This window comes from Macadamia integrifolia, chromosome 5 (genome assembly GCF_013358625.1).
Source record: "Macadamia integrifolia cultivar HAES 741 chromosome 5, SCU_Mint_v3, whole genome shotgun sequence".
Classification (NCBI taxonomy): Eukaryota; Viridiplantae; Streptophyta; class Magnoliopsida; order Proteales; family Proteaceae; genus Macadamia; species Macadamia integrifolia.
The window spans coordinates 6,745,155-6,760,997 of record NC_056561.1 but is presented as its reverse complement, the minus strand read 5'-3'; the positions used below and the strand labels follow the sequence as shown (position 1 = coordinate 6,760,997).

At 38.1% G+C, this 15,843-nt stretch overlaps 3 protein-coding genes across 8 annotated transcripts in view; 1 reads left to right on the top strand and 2 right to left on the bottom strand.

Moving 5' to 3' along the window:
* Positions 1 to 5,043, bottom strand: part of LOC122079270 (N6-mAMP deaminase) — a 20,375-nt gene extending 15,332 nt beyond the window's left edge. For 2 of the 6 annotated variants that reach the window (XR_006140385.1, XM_042645605.1), the window contains exons 1-2: positions 4,675 to 5,043; positions 4,275 to 4,345 (exon numbers count right to left, since the gene is read on the bottom strand). Coding sequence is in view for 4 of the 6 variants with exons in the window: in XM_042645605.1 (XP_042501539.1) it covers positions 4,275 to 4,345; positions 4,675 to 4,751 (148 nt within the window). In the remaining 2 variants the exon portion in view is untranslated. The remainder of the gene's footprint in view (positions 1 to 4,274; positions 4,346 to 4,674) is intronic. The other 4 variants (XR_006140384.1, XM_042645604.1, XM_042645603.1 and 1 more) reach the window with 3 other exon arrangements.
* Positions 5,044 to 9,515: 4,472 nt separating this feature from the next.
* On the top strand, positions 9,516 to 10,437 carry LOC122080397. Its single transcript, XM_042647357.1, has one exon. It carries the CDS (start codon positions 9,974 to 9,976, stop codon positions 10,298 to 10,300), a length of 327 nt encoding a protein of 108 aa, XP_042503291.1. The 5' UTR covers positions 9,516 to 9,973; the 3' UTR covers positions 10,301 to 10,437.
* Positions 10,438 to 11,970: 1,533 nt separating this feature from the next.
* Positions 11,971 to 15,750, bottom strand: LOC122079202 (putative WEB family protein At1g65010, chloroplastic). The gene is made up of 2 exons (XM_042645468.1): positions 14,769 to 15,750; positions 11,971 to 14,636 (listed from the first exon to the last, which is right to left on the bottom strand). The coding sequence occupies exon 2, from the start codon at positions 14,371 to 14,373 to the stop codon at positions 12,175 to 12,177; it is 2,199 nt and encodes a 732-aa protein (XP_042501402.1). The 5' UTR covers positions 14,374 to 14,636; positions 14,769 to 15,750; the 3' UTR covers positions 11,971 to 12,174.
* Positions 15,751 to 15,843: the final 93 nt, after the last annotated feature.

The window sequence follows — 15,843 nt, the reverse complement described above, 5'->3', positions numbered from 1 at the left end:
AAACTTCAGCCGAACCTGGTGGAAAAAAAGAGAGAGAGAGAGAGAGAACCTTAGCACGGCAAAACTCGGAAGATTAGGATAAAGAAAACAAACAAACCTTTTTGCCGGCGACCTAAGATGGCAGCGATGGGAAGTCCACTTCTCGCCAGGGATGAAAAGAGAAGTATTCGTCTGCGACTGTCCTGTTTATCTTGGCTGGAACTCATCTGAACCTTTGGTAGAGGAGAGGAGAATGAAATGGTAAAAAAGTAAAGAGGGGTATTTTGGGATAATGAAAATGGGTAACTTACCAGTGTTTTACTCATAAGGGCAAAAACGTCATTTCAAAGCATTTTGTAACACTGACTGACGGCAGGGGGTCCAAGTCCAATTTGGTGAAAGAGAGGGGGTGTCCCTATAATATTGGCATTCTCCAGGGGGTGGCGTTGTAAATTACCCTTGATTGAATGAAGAGCATAGAGTACATATATATATAGAGAAAGAGAGAGAGAGAGAGAGAGAGAGAGAGAGAGAGAGGTGCAAGCATGACTTGCTAAACACAGATAAATATAACAGGGAAACATTCCCTAAATACAAAATTCAATCAAGACAAATCAGGTAGGAGAATATGTGAGGATAAATAAGAACATATGACAAGGATGGACACGTCTATGTATGGTAATGCAATATTTGATTGATAGGATAGACACGTCTATGTATGGCAATGTAATATTTGATTGATAGGATAGACACATCTATGTATGGCAATGCAATATTTGATTGATAGGATAGACACATCTATGTATGGCAATGCAATATTTGATTGATAGGTGACGATGAAGGACCTCCGATGGTGGATTTGCTAAATCCCCCTCATCAAGATTGTGATTTATCTACAACAAATCTCAGTCAACGGGATCGTGCATGAGAGATGAATGAAACTAGTAACCAAATTGCAAATCAGCTAGCAGGATATCATAGGATGATGAAGATGTGATTTATAGTATTTTTTATTTTGAACAATTGTTTATGTGGTTGGACCTATCTTTGTGTTAAAAAAAGAATTATATCATATACTGTTTGTTATGTGACGGATAACAAAATAGTGAAGCTCCAGAGATAGAGTTACCGCAAAGCGACTATTTTAGATACCTGGGGTCAACCATAAACAAGGAAGAGGATATAGAAGATGATGTTTCTCACAAAATTAAAGTATTATGGATAAAGTGGAGAGGTGAATATGGAGTGTAGTGTGGTCGATGTATTCCTCTAAAGCTTAAATGAAAATTTTGCAAGATTGTTGCAAGACCAACTATGACGTATGGGGCGGAATGTTGGGCAGTCAAGAACCATAACATAGATATGTTGAGTGTTGCAGAGTAAGGATGTTGAGATGGATGTTCGGCAAAACTAAGAGAGATAGAGTTAGAGTAAGTAATGATCAGGTTAGAGTTGATTTGGGAATTGCTCCAATTCAGAAAAAGCTCTAAGAATGTTGTTTAAGGTGGCATGGCCATGTTCAAAGGAGGACTTGGGATGCCCAAGAAAGGATGAGTGATTAGATCTAGATGGAAGGAGCTAAACGAGGTAAGGGCATGTCTAAAATGACCATTGATGATTTTATAAGGAAAGATATGTAGATCTAGGTCTTGACTCTAGTATAATCATAAACAAAGTTGTTTTGAGGACAAAGATCCATGTAGCCAATCGCTTGTAGGGGATGTTCCTGCAATGTTGCTTTGTCACATCCCTTTTCCTTCTCTCATAGATCCATGTTCCTGCAGTGTTGTTGTTGTTGTTGTGTCAAAAATTTTAAGACATTCAATGTGTCAATTTGTTTCCATCGTTATAATTTCATCTAATCATATTGTAAGTCCTTATATTTCCAATATATTGTGGGCCTATATTGAAAATTTTCCAGATGGCTTACAATGTGAATGAGCCTACCGTGCTAAATGCGAAATATGTGGTATTAGTTGTCCCACATTCATAACGAAGTCTGGAAAAAATATTGGAAAAGAATACTAAATATGTCCTGGGGGCTGTTCATTTTTCATGTGGGTGGTTTATCTAATGCTATGTAAATGTGGACAAGGCCAATGTAAAGTCAGAACAACGAAGACATATGAAAGTTATAGACGACCATTAAGGTGTTGTCCACAATCAACTAGACTATGACTACCAACTTGTGCTTGATTATTTCCTTTGTAACCAATAGTGTAGGAATTATACATTCTTTTTAACAACAATGTTTAATTAGCCTACACGATAACAATCGTGGGTGTAGAATGTTCCAATGAGTAGAAAAGGGAAGACCTTGCTCTTCTAACTAGCATATACTCCACCTCATCTGAAGGTCTGAAGACCTCGAGTCCTCAACATCTGCAACTCCTCCACCTTCATCGGATTTTACCAAAGGATACTTGAAAAAAGCGCAATTAAAGGCTTGGAGAATCACACAAGGATGTCAAGAGACGTCCTTGATGTTGTTAGCAAACTTGACTTGAACAAAAAAGGTGGAGAATAGTACCAGCTCCTGAAGCTTCAATCTCAATCATAAATGTACTTAACCAAACACGACCTAAATCATAAATGTACTTTGTACTCGTAAGTTGTAACAGCCAATATTTTACATTGGGGTCTATATAAACTTAGCAAGGAAATGAATCATTCTCAATCTGCAGTTTAGTACCAGATGCGATGAAACTCTGATTCTTCTTTCACAACATTTGGACATGTCATTTGATTAGCCAGGAGTGGATTCATCAAAGAGTCGATATGAGATTTGAAATGTGATAATTATAGGAATTTAATAAATAAATAAATAAAATGCAACATTTCTATTTGCAATATGGTGACAACTCCAATTCAGAAGATGGACTTATGTTCCCAAAAAAAATTCAAACATCAATATAATTTCCACTGAAAATAAAAAGGAAACAAAGAAAAAAAAATTATAGGATATCATTCCAACAGATTCAACATTACAGCTTTAACTGATTTGGATTTGAGAAGGGAATGTCTTTCAAATTCCTCAACAAAGAAGCCTACCCTTGATGTCCAACCAAGCTTATGCCCACCAACCCCACGAATTTACATCTTTTCCTCATACTTTTATCCATCTTTTTTTCTTCTTTTTTTTTTTTTTTTTTGGGGGGTTGGGGGGTGTGGGCAGGAGGTCAGCAGTGTGTTTCACTAACTAACAAATATTTGAATTTTCAATGATTTTTCAAAACTTCACTTTACCATGTAACCAACAACTTTTAACTTGAAACTTGACACATGAAGAAGGGAAACTCAGCCCAACCAGTCCAAAAATTTGGGCCCAATCTAATCTGCCCCATAGTGGATATTAGCGCAGACCTGGGAGGCTACCCTTAGCAAAGAAACCAGGAAATTATTGCCCTTTTGGAAATACAAGTCCCATTGTATTACATAATTAATTTTCCCCTTAAACATATAAGCTTTAGTCAACTTTACAGTTTACACTGACGGGAAGATGTCGATCCAGACAAAAAGAGGATTTGCAGTAGTCATGGGTTATTTCTGTTTCATCTTTCATATCATAAGATGGAGATTCTATTTCAATAAATGGGGTTAATATTGACTTTAATCTATATCATATTTAAGGGTTCTCTGTGAATTTATAGTGTTTACAAAATTCATCTTCTGATATCTATAGTAAATACAAATTTTTGTCATTTCAGTAAATCCAAATTTTACTATTTAGAAGAATGAAACCTACTTTCCGTAGTAACTGAAATTTTAATTTTCTATTTTTCTGACTATAGGAAATATTCTGAGTGTTCAAGTAGTCCCTGGAAAGTAATCTACATAATACTATTATTTCCTTTTGAGTCATGTTAAGTGTTCAAGTCAGAGTAATGTTTGCTTATGGGATAGAATGACTAGTTTCCTGTGGAAGCTTGGAGCTCCAACCATAACCTACTACTATACTATTTATCGTAATTCAGAAAGTCAGCATGTTCTCTCCTTTTGCTCTAAGTCTGTTCTGCTACCAACCTTAGAACTTTATATGTTTACGAATTAAGAACCATTTCTCTATGCTTTCTCTTTGCAAGACAGGAAAAAAAAAGGCAGCATTATCTCATTCTTCCTGTTTGACCCTGCTACTCATAGAATTAAGGTTTCCCTAGCAATCCTAAATCACACTGCACGAGAATTAACAAATTTTACATGCTCAACATCAACAATACATACACATTAAAAAAAAAAAAGATGAGGAAATCAAGCCGAAAGAAAGAAATAGGTAAAAGTCGAGAAAATGTGAGTACCCTTCATGATTACATGCTCCACATCTGCAGAAACTAGGACACCCTCATCACCCAGAACTCTAGCAAGTTCACTGCAAAAAAAATTGAGCCTTGAGCAAATCATAACCCACACAAAGAGCGTATAAAATCTTTTTCAAGTATGATTTTTTGGTAGAAATCTAACAAGTTCAGTGAAATGAAAAGTACTCAAGAGACGACCAACAAAAGGATATACCTTCAAATGAAGCATTGGGTCATATAGAAAGAAAATGAGATACAGAAGTAAACATTCTCAATAAATTACAACAATAAGAGGAAAAAAGAAAGTGAAGTGAAGAAAACCATCAGATAAATAAGCATGGAAAGAGAGGAATCATAGAGTAATCGTCAATTCAGAAACAAGAAAAACAGAGAAGCTTACAGCAACGTGGAATTTCTAATGGAGCCATTGAGGTGAGCGTGGAGCTCGATTTTTGGCAGCGAGATCCAACCCTCCATCTCCCTCTCCTCTCTCTCTCTCTCTCTCTCTCTCTCTCTCTCTCTCTAAGGGAGATGAAGGCAGTAGAAGTAATAGTGAGTTTGGGACAGAGTTCACATCCTCTGGGTTTTAAAACCCTTTTTCCATCCTTTGAAATCTAAAACCTTTCGCTCACGGGATGTGAGCAATCAGTACCAGCCTGCCGAAACGGTCAAAGCTCACTCTGGCAACAAAAAGCTGCCAGCCTGAAAACAATATAACGCTGCGTTTGTACGGAAAACTGATTGGTTTGAATAAATTATCATAAACATATACGCCACTCAGTCACTCAGTCACTCACTCACATCCTTTGTTTTTCAAGCACCGACGTTCATCATTCAACACACATTCTTTGTTGTGTAGCGGCAGCCATGGTCAATCAGGCGATCCAGGCCAGCCGAGAAATAGTAAAAATGAGGGGTAACAAGGTCAATTACGGTCAACTCAGTCTATCTCCAGTTCTCAACCCAATTAGGGTCTCAGCCTGTCTGGACTGGGCCTCTGAGTGAAGAGAACTTAGGTTTAGGATGGGGGTCTTGAAAGAAAAGCCCAGCCCGATCCATTGACACCCCACCTTTTTCAATTACGTGGTCTAAATTTTTTTTTTTTTTTTTTGGGATGATTACTTGACACTTTGTACTATGGCCAGATTGCTTGACACTTCCATCGGATTAAGGGGAAATAATCCCAATTCCCAACCTTTTAATCTATCGACAACAAAGACTCGGATGCAAGTATACCCACCATTGCCTCTAGCCTTCGTTAACGATAGCCCCTCCTCCTACTTGCCCTTCCAACACTGGCTACTGTACAATCCTTGTTAGCAGGAGTCTACAATTTCTGCAGCGAGCGGTGAGGTGTAATGAACATCGGATGACTAAGAGCATTTGGACATATGTCCCAAAGAGCTTCCAGCCACCCGATGCTCACTGCACCGGTGCAACGGCTACAGACGATTTCCACAGTGCTTGCAGTCCCCTTCAAATGCCCCTTGCAATAGCCAAACTTGCCTGTATGAACTTGAATTACAGAATTTAGTATTAAGATAAGATATGGGAGAAATTGAGCTGAAGAAAATGGAGAGACCATAGAAGCCCCTTCAAATCCTTTGGATTCTAAGACTGCTAACTGTTGAATCTTCAAAAGATACCGCAAAGAATTGAGGAAACAATGATACTGCCACCTCCAGAAGAGAAAGAGAAGGCCAATGGTTCCAAGGACCTTGCAATTGTTGAAAGTAAGAACCCTATCAGTCCCTTGGTTTGTTTCTCTTACTTCATGGACACTCTCATTTTCTTTTTCTTTTTTTTAAGATAAGTAAATATATTAAATTCCCAAAAAGGGAAAAGAAAATAAAGCACTAGACCCTGGAGAAACAAGAGAAACATAAAACGATTGCTAGAAGATGAAAAGGAGCAACAAGAGCTCTTCCAAGACATCAAATTTTTCAATTGGCTGAGAAAAAAATAAAGGATAAACCTAATACAGTGGCTCCTCTTCGTATGCAAAGCAATGATTCGAATAAGGGTGTCAATATATAATCAAAACTGTTTACTGGAACCGAAACTGACCAGTTTTGAAGAAATCGAACTGCACCATAGGAATACAATCCGATTTTGGTTTTATAGGCCACAATCCCAGTTCAGTTCAATTCAGAACCGTAATAACATTGGTTAACCGGAACCTAGTTTTAAAGTGTTCTAAAGCTAGAGTTTTAGTATTTTGACTTTTGATGGGTCTTTATAAAAATAAAAAAATAAAAAAGTACTAACCAAGAGGGAAAGATAAGATGGAGTTCCACTTTCACACATCTTAATTTCCTAATATCTGATCTATTAACCGATTGTAAATCGATTATTAACTGAATAACACGACTGGAAACTGCTGAAATTGAAACCGGAAAAAAATGATTCTAATTTCAACTTGTGTTTATGTGATGCGGTTTTGACTTCACCTTATCAAAATGAAAACCTAATTAAAACCGGACAAAATAACCAAAATCGCACCGTTTGACACCCCTAGATTCAAGTGTTTTTCCAATTATATATTGTTGTTCTACTATTACATTCTTGATTCATATTTAAGGATGAATACTAGAAAGAAAACTTGAATATCCTCTCGATGTCAGTAGTTTTTTATTCCATTAACAAGCAGCTATTCAATATACCAAATTTTTCTAGTCTCCTGCATAGACAATCAAACTTCTCTCTCTCTCTCTCTTATCAACACCCAAGTCCGCCGCCCCTTTAAATCTCTAGTTCCCTTCTTCTTCAAATCTTTCCCCTACTTTGTTTGCTTGGTCTTGTTTAATTCGAGTTGTAGCTAATGAAGAATGGTATATAAATTCATGTTTCAGGTTGTTTGTGAAATTTGTGAGACTGAGCAGAAGGCAAGGAGATCTACTGGGCATTAGGAGCTTATATTTTCTATACTCATGATCTATTTTATGTTCTGTTTTTGTCTAACATTAATTGTTGGATTACGAATATGCTCACTTTTCAGGTTCCTCACGTTTGGTCCAACCGCAGTGTCGATATAGCTGAATACTTTATGAACTCTGCAAATTTTAAGATGATGTAAAATACATTTTTTTTCTTCTACCAAAAAAAAAAAAAATTTACTTTTTATTTTCGCAGTAGAAAATCATATTTTATTAGAAAAAAAAAACGTACAAAGAGATAAGATAACTCACGAGAAGAGAGTCCCCACATTCGGTATTGCCATCGGTGGGGACTCACCACCGCTATCTCATAAATCGAAATCTTAGCCTCGAAATAGCATCTATCGCCAATTCCTCATTGATGTGTGGAAGAAGAACATTTTTTCTAATGATAAATACTTACATGAAAAGCCGAGAAAATGCTTCAAGTTCAGAGACACTTCTCCTTAAGGATGTAAGTTTGGCCCTGATGGTTCAAACTCGCTCTGATTTGCCTTGAGTTCGAATAAGGTATGGACTAAGATTTCTGACCTTGAAGGTGGGTTAAGAATAAAAAACACTGACGTTGGGTTAGGGTTGGCCCGAATCTATGTGAAGACCTATGTCCGACCCGATCCTAATTTTAACTCTAATTTATATAATATAATTTAGGATTATTCTATCTCCTTCGTGTCTCTCATCTCCCCCTTTTCTCATCAGTCACCACTCTGCAAGCTTGCCTCACCCCTCCTTCAACTTCTTCTGGTTTAGATTAAGAAACGCCATAACCGAGATGGCCTATTCACCCTGTTAGCTTTTCTGAAGATCCATTGCTGCCCAAATGGCTTGACAAAAAAGGTGCAAACATGGGCAGTTTCAACTTTCAAAGCCATCACGTGCCCATTGTTGGCAATTACAATGGGGTGTTTGTGAAAAGTTCCTACGATGCGTGTGTAGAACAACTCATAACTGATAGCTACGTCATACCATGGAGCCTACTAGTCTGGCTGATGACCCTCACGCAGTCACCCTCACCACATAGGCCCACACTCCCCATTGAAGGTCTCTAGAGTTCATGGTTTTAAGGCTGGTTTGGTAACGTTTTTGAAGTTTTTTCGTTCTCATAGAACGAAAAAACGGAATAAAGCGTTTGGTATATTTATGGTGTGTTTTGTTCTTTTTGGAACAAAAAGTAGGAAAAAAAAAAACGCTAGAAACAAGAATTGACGAAATGACAAAAAGGCAGTTTTGTAGTTCTAGTTTTGTTGTGCAAAAAAAAAAAAAAGGGCAATTCGACACAGAAACTGAAATTTCCGTTTTTGACATAAAACGTCGTTCTAGAATAAAAACATTACCAAACGCAGCCTAAGTTTTGGTATCGGATCCCCCGTATTTGACAATTCATATTGATTTGGCAAATGTTCGATCTCAATACCTGGCCTATACCACATCGGTTGAATGGTATAGAGCGAGGGTAAAAAAAAAAGATTCATTTTTTGAGGTAAAGTAAGGGTATTTCAGTTTGATATGAGTGATCTGACATCGATCCATTTCGATAACGTAATGGATTTGGGGATGACTAAAACCCATTTCAATAGCATGCTCTAAAACCATGCTAGAGAGGATTACTTTCCTATATGATCGGCTTTTTCCGAACTTAATGGAGTTGGCTATATGGATCCAAACCAAAATAGTGGGTAAAAATTGGGGTTTAAATATAAAAAGAGGTGAAGGGATGAAAAAAAAAATAGAGGAAAAAATGAAGATGGAGAAGACAAGAAAAATGAAGAATGCAAGATGAAAGTAAGAGGTAAGAGGACAACATAGCAAGATAGGAGAATCTCAACTAAATGGGATCAATTACATGGATCCTTACTCTCCAATAGGTCATACTTGATACAATACCCAAATTATGTATGTCATTCCTCAACAATTCTCCTATAGTCATTTTTGGCATGCCTTATCTCTTTTTATTTCCTCAATCGGAAGCATATCAATCATCCTTATTAGGTGCATCCTAAGACCTCTACTGAACACACCATACCATCTCAACGATTTTCTCCAAAGTCAGCCCAATTTGGCCCACCCAAAGTTGTATTTTCTTTTTCTCTCTTTGACGATGGCAGTGACTCATATCCACGTCCCACAGACTTTGACTTTCCACCTACTCTTGAGCCGATTAATTTGAAACTTATACAAAGAATATTATGCAAATGGGAATTTGGGTCCAATTCTCACGCTAAATGCTAATGACTTATGACCAATGACCATTTACTCCATTCAGAATCTTTTTTTGGTGGAACTCCATTCAGAATCTGATGTAACTGTTTATGACAAAAAAATGCTGGTGAGGTTATGCAATAGTTTGACCAAAACTAGTGGATAATCAGAAGACAAAAACCAGACTAATCCCTCTTGAAAACCTGTGATGATTCTCCAAAGACTTCTTCCTATTACAAATTATTGTTCTTCTCAATCTTTCTTATCAAATTGCTTCTCTGAGATTTTCTGAATCTGTTCTGCTCACTCATGTAGAAGCCAGATTCTACTTGGTTTAATTTATGAGCCCAGTTCGGTGGAAGAACAGATACTGAGAAGCTTAATTCGAGGTAAGAGGAAAACCCAGTTCATTTTCAGATGAAGAATTTCTTTTGATGCTTATTAAGTCTGCAAACTTGAATCCTTCCTAAGGAAGAGTCTAAAAGATTAGTTCACTGTGGAAGGAGACAAGAGAGGATTTGGAGTTTAAAATTGAAAACCAATTTGGTTTCCGAGGATTGGTGAATGGATAATTCTGTGTCTCCACCACGACAGGGTTGCTGCTTTTGCTATTCTTCTTCAAAGAAGCTGGCTACAAAGAAAGCTAAGAATAGTGGAGTTGCTGAACTTGATATAGATGGGAGAGATTGGGGAAAGAACGACGAGATTCTATCAGATATGAGTACATTTTCGCTGAAAGAACAACAAAAGAAGCTTAAGAAGGCATTGAAAGAAGAGGAAAAAGTTACTAGGGAGGCTGAGAAAGTGGTGGATTGGGTGAAGCAAGCATCGGCAAGGATCGATATTTCTGCAATTGAAGAAATTCTAAGTGAGAATGAAAAATCAAAGTAGCACTTGCAGTTAGACCTCTTATTTAAAGCTAAATTGATGTTTGATATGTTTTCTGCTGTAGCACAACTATCATCCAGGTTTACAAACAAGTTGCTTCTTTCATACCACTCTAATATTCTCCTTTTACTTGGTTTGCCTCAATCTTTGCCTTATCCATGGAGAATGAAAGCTTGATTCAATTTCTTTCCACTAGCTAATCATCATTTCCATTTTCACAAAAGTGATTAAAGCTAGTGAAATGATGCATTTTGTTCATAGTAACTATCACATAGAATTTTATCAAACAAAAAATCTCGAAAAGTAAATCTTAGTATTTGGTGGTTGAAACTGGATAAGTAGAAGTAGTAGAGGCTAGAATTTTACAAATAATAGAAGACAATGCACTAAATTGTGAACAGTTATTGATCAATGTGCAAGAAGGCCGAAGCCCCTTCAGAAATTTGCACTTCAAATGATAAATTAAAGTCCATTATTCAAGTGTGTTGATCTGGTTCTGCGTGTACATGCGACACTTATTAGCTGTTTTTTCATACGAACAGAAATAATCAGAGATGAACTAGAAGAGTTGTAATCAAGAATAGAAAATTGTGATGCCAGGAATCCCAAACTCCACAGTGAAATTCTCCAATTTAGTAGATTCTTAAGAGTTTGTGTACAGCTAACCATGAAACATGAAACAGAACCGGAAGAATTTCTTATGAAAAAAAAACATAATTCCAAAAGAAATGCATTTTGGGTGAAGTTTATGATGTTAAAAAATAAATCCTAAGAAAGATGATTAACATATCAGGAAACTATTTTTCAATAATGATTTTCTATTCATGAAATTTAGATCGTTCAAGCTTTATTCTGACCATACATATATTTCATCGTGACGAAGATTTTTCTTTTCTTGGTCACCGAAGAGTCGTTATGATGAATCTGTCCCTTATCAAGTGCGACTCCTATCCCTGTTCCCCTCGTATTCATGAACAACATCTATAAATATCCCTCATTTTCACCTCCAGGCTCAGTTGCTATGGGAGGCTTTTGCTGTTTAGTGGGAAACTGTATCTCACAGAGCTTAGTCATTTGTGTGGAGTAGTTCCATAACATGCATATAGTGTATTTTCAATGCGGAAAAAAAAGACTACTTTGAACATTGTGAAAATCAGAAATTATGCCCAAACCAAATGGTTATCTTTAAAAGAATAAAAAAAATAAAAAAAAAAGAGGCCAATTGGGATCCGATTGCCATAAAGAACTCACAGATCAGAAGGCAACTGACTTTGTCCAATGAGACATGCTGGCTTAAAGCTAGAGGTGTGATCCTCCTCAAGAGCTTGACTTCAAGTCCAAATCCACTGGCTCTCCATCCCAACAGAAAGCTCTTTGAAATTGGAATTCATCAAATTTTATATTGAAAAGACCAAGCATTACTTGAAAATTTTGTATATCGCTTTCTTTTCAATTCTTCATTCGCTTAATTTCAACATTTTGGAATTGCTATCTTGATTGGATCACAAAAACAAAATTTCAATTCAGAGAAGAAAGAAAAAATGAGGCATGTAATGCAGAATCTCAGTGCTAACTAGTCAGGGGAACCCACAGTTTGATAATTTTATCAGTGGAAAAGTGAAAGACAACTGCAGCTTCAATTATATTCGGAGGCTAATAAAGCCTCTCAAATGTAAGGGGAAAATATGTCAGACATCGTATTACTAAGATGATTTAGCGTGCTCGAACATTTTAATTTACAGGTAATAAATTTCTTCTTCAAACAAATTCCTAAACAAACTATACATATACATATATATATATATATATATAGTTACAGAATGTTACCATCATCATCAACACCAAATATTTGGGTGGATGGTTGTAATAACAAGATCTTAGCTAATCGTTGCCTCCCTCCTGTGGAAGCTTGTTTTTTTCAGAAGATCTCCAAATCTTCTTATTAATGCTCTCTTCTTTCTATGTCCGTTTCTATCATGATCTAAATCATCAAGCTGGCTCCCATCTAGAATATCAAGATCTTCAGAATTTATTGTATCATCAGTAAATGATGAAGATGCTCTGCGGTGATGGGGAATTGGCCCTGGCGAGTCCACATCAAATATTGATCCCTTGAGCGTCTCATCTATTTCAGAGTCCCCATCTGCTTCCTTGTATCCATTTGGAACTCTTAGATCCTCAAGATCAATATGAAGAACTTTGGCTAGTCTCTTACTTCCATTATTCTCTCTGTTCTTTAATGCCTCCAGTTCCTTCAACTCTGCTCCCAAACCTGCTAGTTTTGGTGGAGGTGTTGGTGGAGGTGTTGCTGTTGATGTTGCTGGTGATGTGGCTGTTGTTGTTGCTGGTGATGCTGTTTCTGTTGCTGTGGTTGAAAGCAACCTCTTCAACTCTTTGATGTTCTCAAGAGCTGCAGCTTCATTGATTCTAAGGCGTTCATTTTCTCGGGTAAGGACCTGTAAAGTAATATCCTTCTCAGCAAGGCTATCCTTCAGTTGGTAATTCTCTGCCTGGGCAATCCCTGCAGCTTCCTTTGCAACATTAGCCTCGTTCAGGGCTTGTTTGAGTATATCTCGCAACTTGTATGTCTCTTCCCTTGACACTCGAATCACGTGCTCAGCCTGTCTTACTGATTCTAACAATCTGCTGCTCTCTTGTTTTGCATCATTGCACTCCTCCTCAGCTCTTTTTATACAACTAATAAACCCAAGCTCTTTTCCATTCCAAGCCAAGTTTGATTCCTCAACCTCTAATTTCGTTCTCTCAGATTCATCTTTAATCCGTTTGATTTCCTTCCTTGCTTCACTTAAGAGCCCTATGTATTTCTCCTCTGTGTTCTTTAGCATCTGGTTCAACCGTTCAACCTCTTCCTTTGCATAATCTCTATCAGATTCACTTGAGAGGAGCTTCTCCTTCATCAAGTTGGCCTCCATTAAGACTTCTTTAAGGGCTAATGCTAGGTCATCCATTGCCTTCCTACTCTTCTCTTCTGCATCTGTAGCTAACTTCATTTCAATTTTGAACCCATGCATCTCCTCGGTTAAACTTTGGACCTTTGACAATGCTTGTGCTTCTCCTTCTTGGGCATGGGCCAACTGCTCTTTTGCAGCTTGGAGCTCATACTTAAGAACTCGTACGGTTTCCTCTATGGATTGAGAATCAGGATTTGGCGTCTCAAGGTAGCAATGAGAAACTCCAGGATCTGTACTACTTTGCCCAGATGACCTTTCCAAGTTTTCAATCTTCTCAAGGAGACAGGTCACCTCTAGCCTAGCTTCTTCAAGCAAATTCCTGGTTTGATCAAGCTGTTCTGTTTGGGTTGTAAAGGAATGGAACGTTTTCGATTCTGATTCCTTAGCTTTCTCCATTTCATTCTGCAGCGTCTGAAGTTGCATCTCAGTTTCAGATAAGCAATTCAGCATGCGAGACTCCGACTCTTTTCCATCAGAAAGTTCCTGTTTTAGCTTCTTTAGTGAGGCTTCTTTTTCCTCCAACTCTACAGCTATGTGTTTTGCCTTTTCCAGCTCAATCCTCATGGCTTCTTTATCTTCCTCTTTCATAACTAATTGCTCAGTTGAATTAGCCAGTGATTCCTCGACAGAGTTGAGCTCTGCAGAGAGTTCTGAGATCCTTTTGGAATTGGCCTCAGCAACATTCCTAGAATCTTCGGCCATCTTGGCAGCAGCATCTTTCGCTTCCAAGGCTAATACAAGCTCTTGACGGATACGATCAATCTCTTGGCCAGCAGATGAGAGAGCGTTCACATGAGCATCCATGTCCATGGAATGCTGTTTCTGAACTGCCTCGAGCTCAAGCTGCCATGCCTGATCCCTCTTCTGGGCTGACGTAATGCTTGCCTGCTCCAATTCATAGGCCCGTGTCTTCTCAGTCTCCAAACATTGCTGTGGTCCTTTTTGAGCCAACAAGGCCTCACTCAGCGTTAAATTCGCCTGCTCAGCGACCTTCTTCATCTCTCTGAGCTCATCGAGAAGGCGATCTTTCTCCTCTTCCATTGCTGTCATTTGCGCCTTTGCCTTCTCCAGTTCTTCTTGAGGCGGATCCAATTGTGGTTGCATCTTCAATGACAAGTTTCTACCTCAATTACTGAAGCCCACCTTCATATCATCCATTAAATTTTCAAATTGCAGATAAGACAGGAACCCAATTGCTGTTGCATCTTCAATGACAAGTTTATACCTCAAATCATAGAAGCACACCTTCATAGATCCATTAATTTATTCCAAAATGCAAATAAGAAAGAAAAAAAAAATTCAGAAACCCATATCAACTCCAATAACTAGATGCAAAGGAGGCCTTACAAAGAGATAGACAACTTCTTCTGTATTGTTCCGCAAAACCCATCCATAGAAACAGGAAAAAAAAATCAGAAACATATTGAAAGACCAAAAAAGACAACAGCAGTAGCAGCATGACATGAAATGAAATGATTAAAAATATATATAATAATTACCTTCAGAATGATCAAATTCTGACGAAGAGATGAAGCGAAGCCTCACAAAACAAATGGGATTTCAAAACAATTCAAGAAACAAAAGAGACGAAACAGTACTTGGGTTTGGAAGAAACACATCTTGAATGGAAACCCTTCTCTGTGAAAATAACAAAAATCAGGAGAGCCAAAGAAGCACAGGAATTTAGGGAGAGAGAGGCTGCGTTGATTTGTGGAGAAATACGAAACTCAAAGCTATCCTTTTGTATAAACCTTCAAGTCTTTGTGGCTCTGCTAGAAAATCTCCGAAAGGAGAGGGAGATTGAGAGAGAGATGGTATTCCGGGTTCGGCTCCTCCCCTGTTCCTAAACTTTAACGGAATCTCCTGCTTGGGCTCTCAAGAGTTGACACGTTTTCCCGTATCCTTTTAACGGCTGAGATTCAAAAAATGAAACGAAAGGAAAAAACCGAAAAACAGATTTGGTTTGTTCCCGCTCCTTTCCTAGTCCTACAGTCTCTCTCTAGGAAACCTTGCCGTTAATTGCAGAGGGAATCTGTTCTCGAGAAACCCAAGCCCCAGAACTTCTGTTCGTTACAAAGTTGGTCATTTTGCCACAGCTTTGAACCCTACCTTGCCAACGGCCAATCTAGTCCTGAATTTCGTCAGTTGCGACAAATTTGGGCATTTCGTTGGGCAAAGATTGCTTTGAAAGTGGAAAGGATTTTTCTTCTCAATTCATTCTAATGGATATGTTTTCAGAGGTATGTTGCAATTCTTGGGGTGGTGGGGACATGGAATTTTATGGAACAGAGGGAGGAGGGTTCGAAAGGCATTGCCGCTGCAACTTACGGCTGCGCTTCTTTGCACACCACGAGAGAGAGATGAGAGATTACTTGTTTGATGCAAGTTCACCAGAATTACAGAGGTTGCTATGTGCCGAAGCGATCGCCGGAATAGGGGAGTTCATGACGGACAAGCGGAGTTGTGCTATGAGCCGTGGAAGGGCGGGAACAACCCAATTTTGTCTTCGAAGCATTTGAGTTTGTATCTAGTTTAAACGAAATGGGATAACGGGCCTTTTTTTTTTTTTTTTTT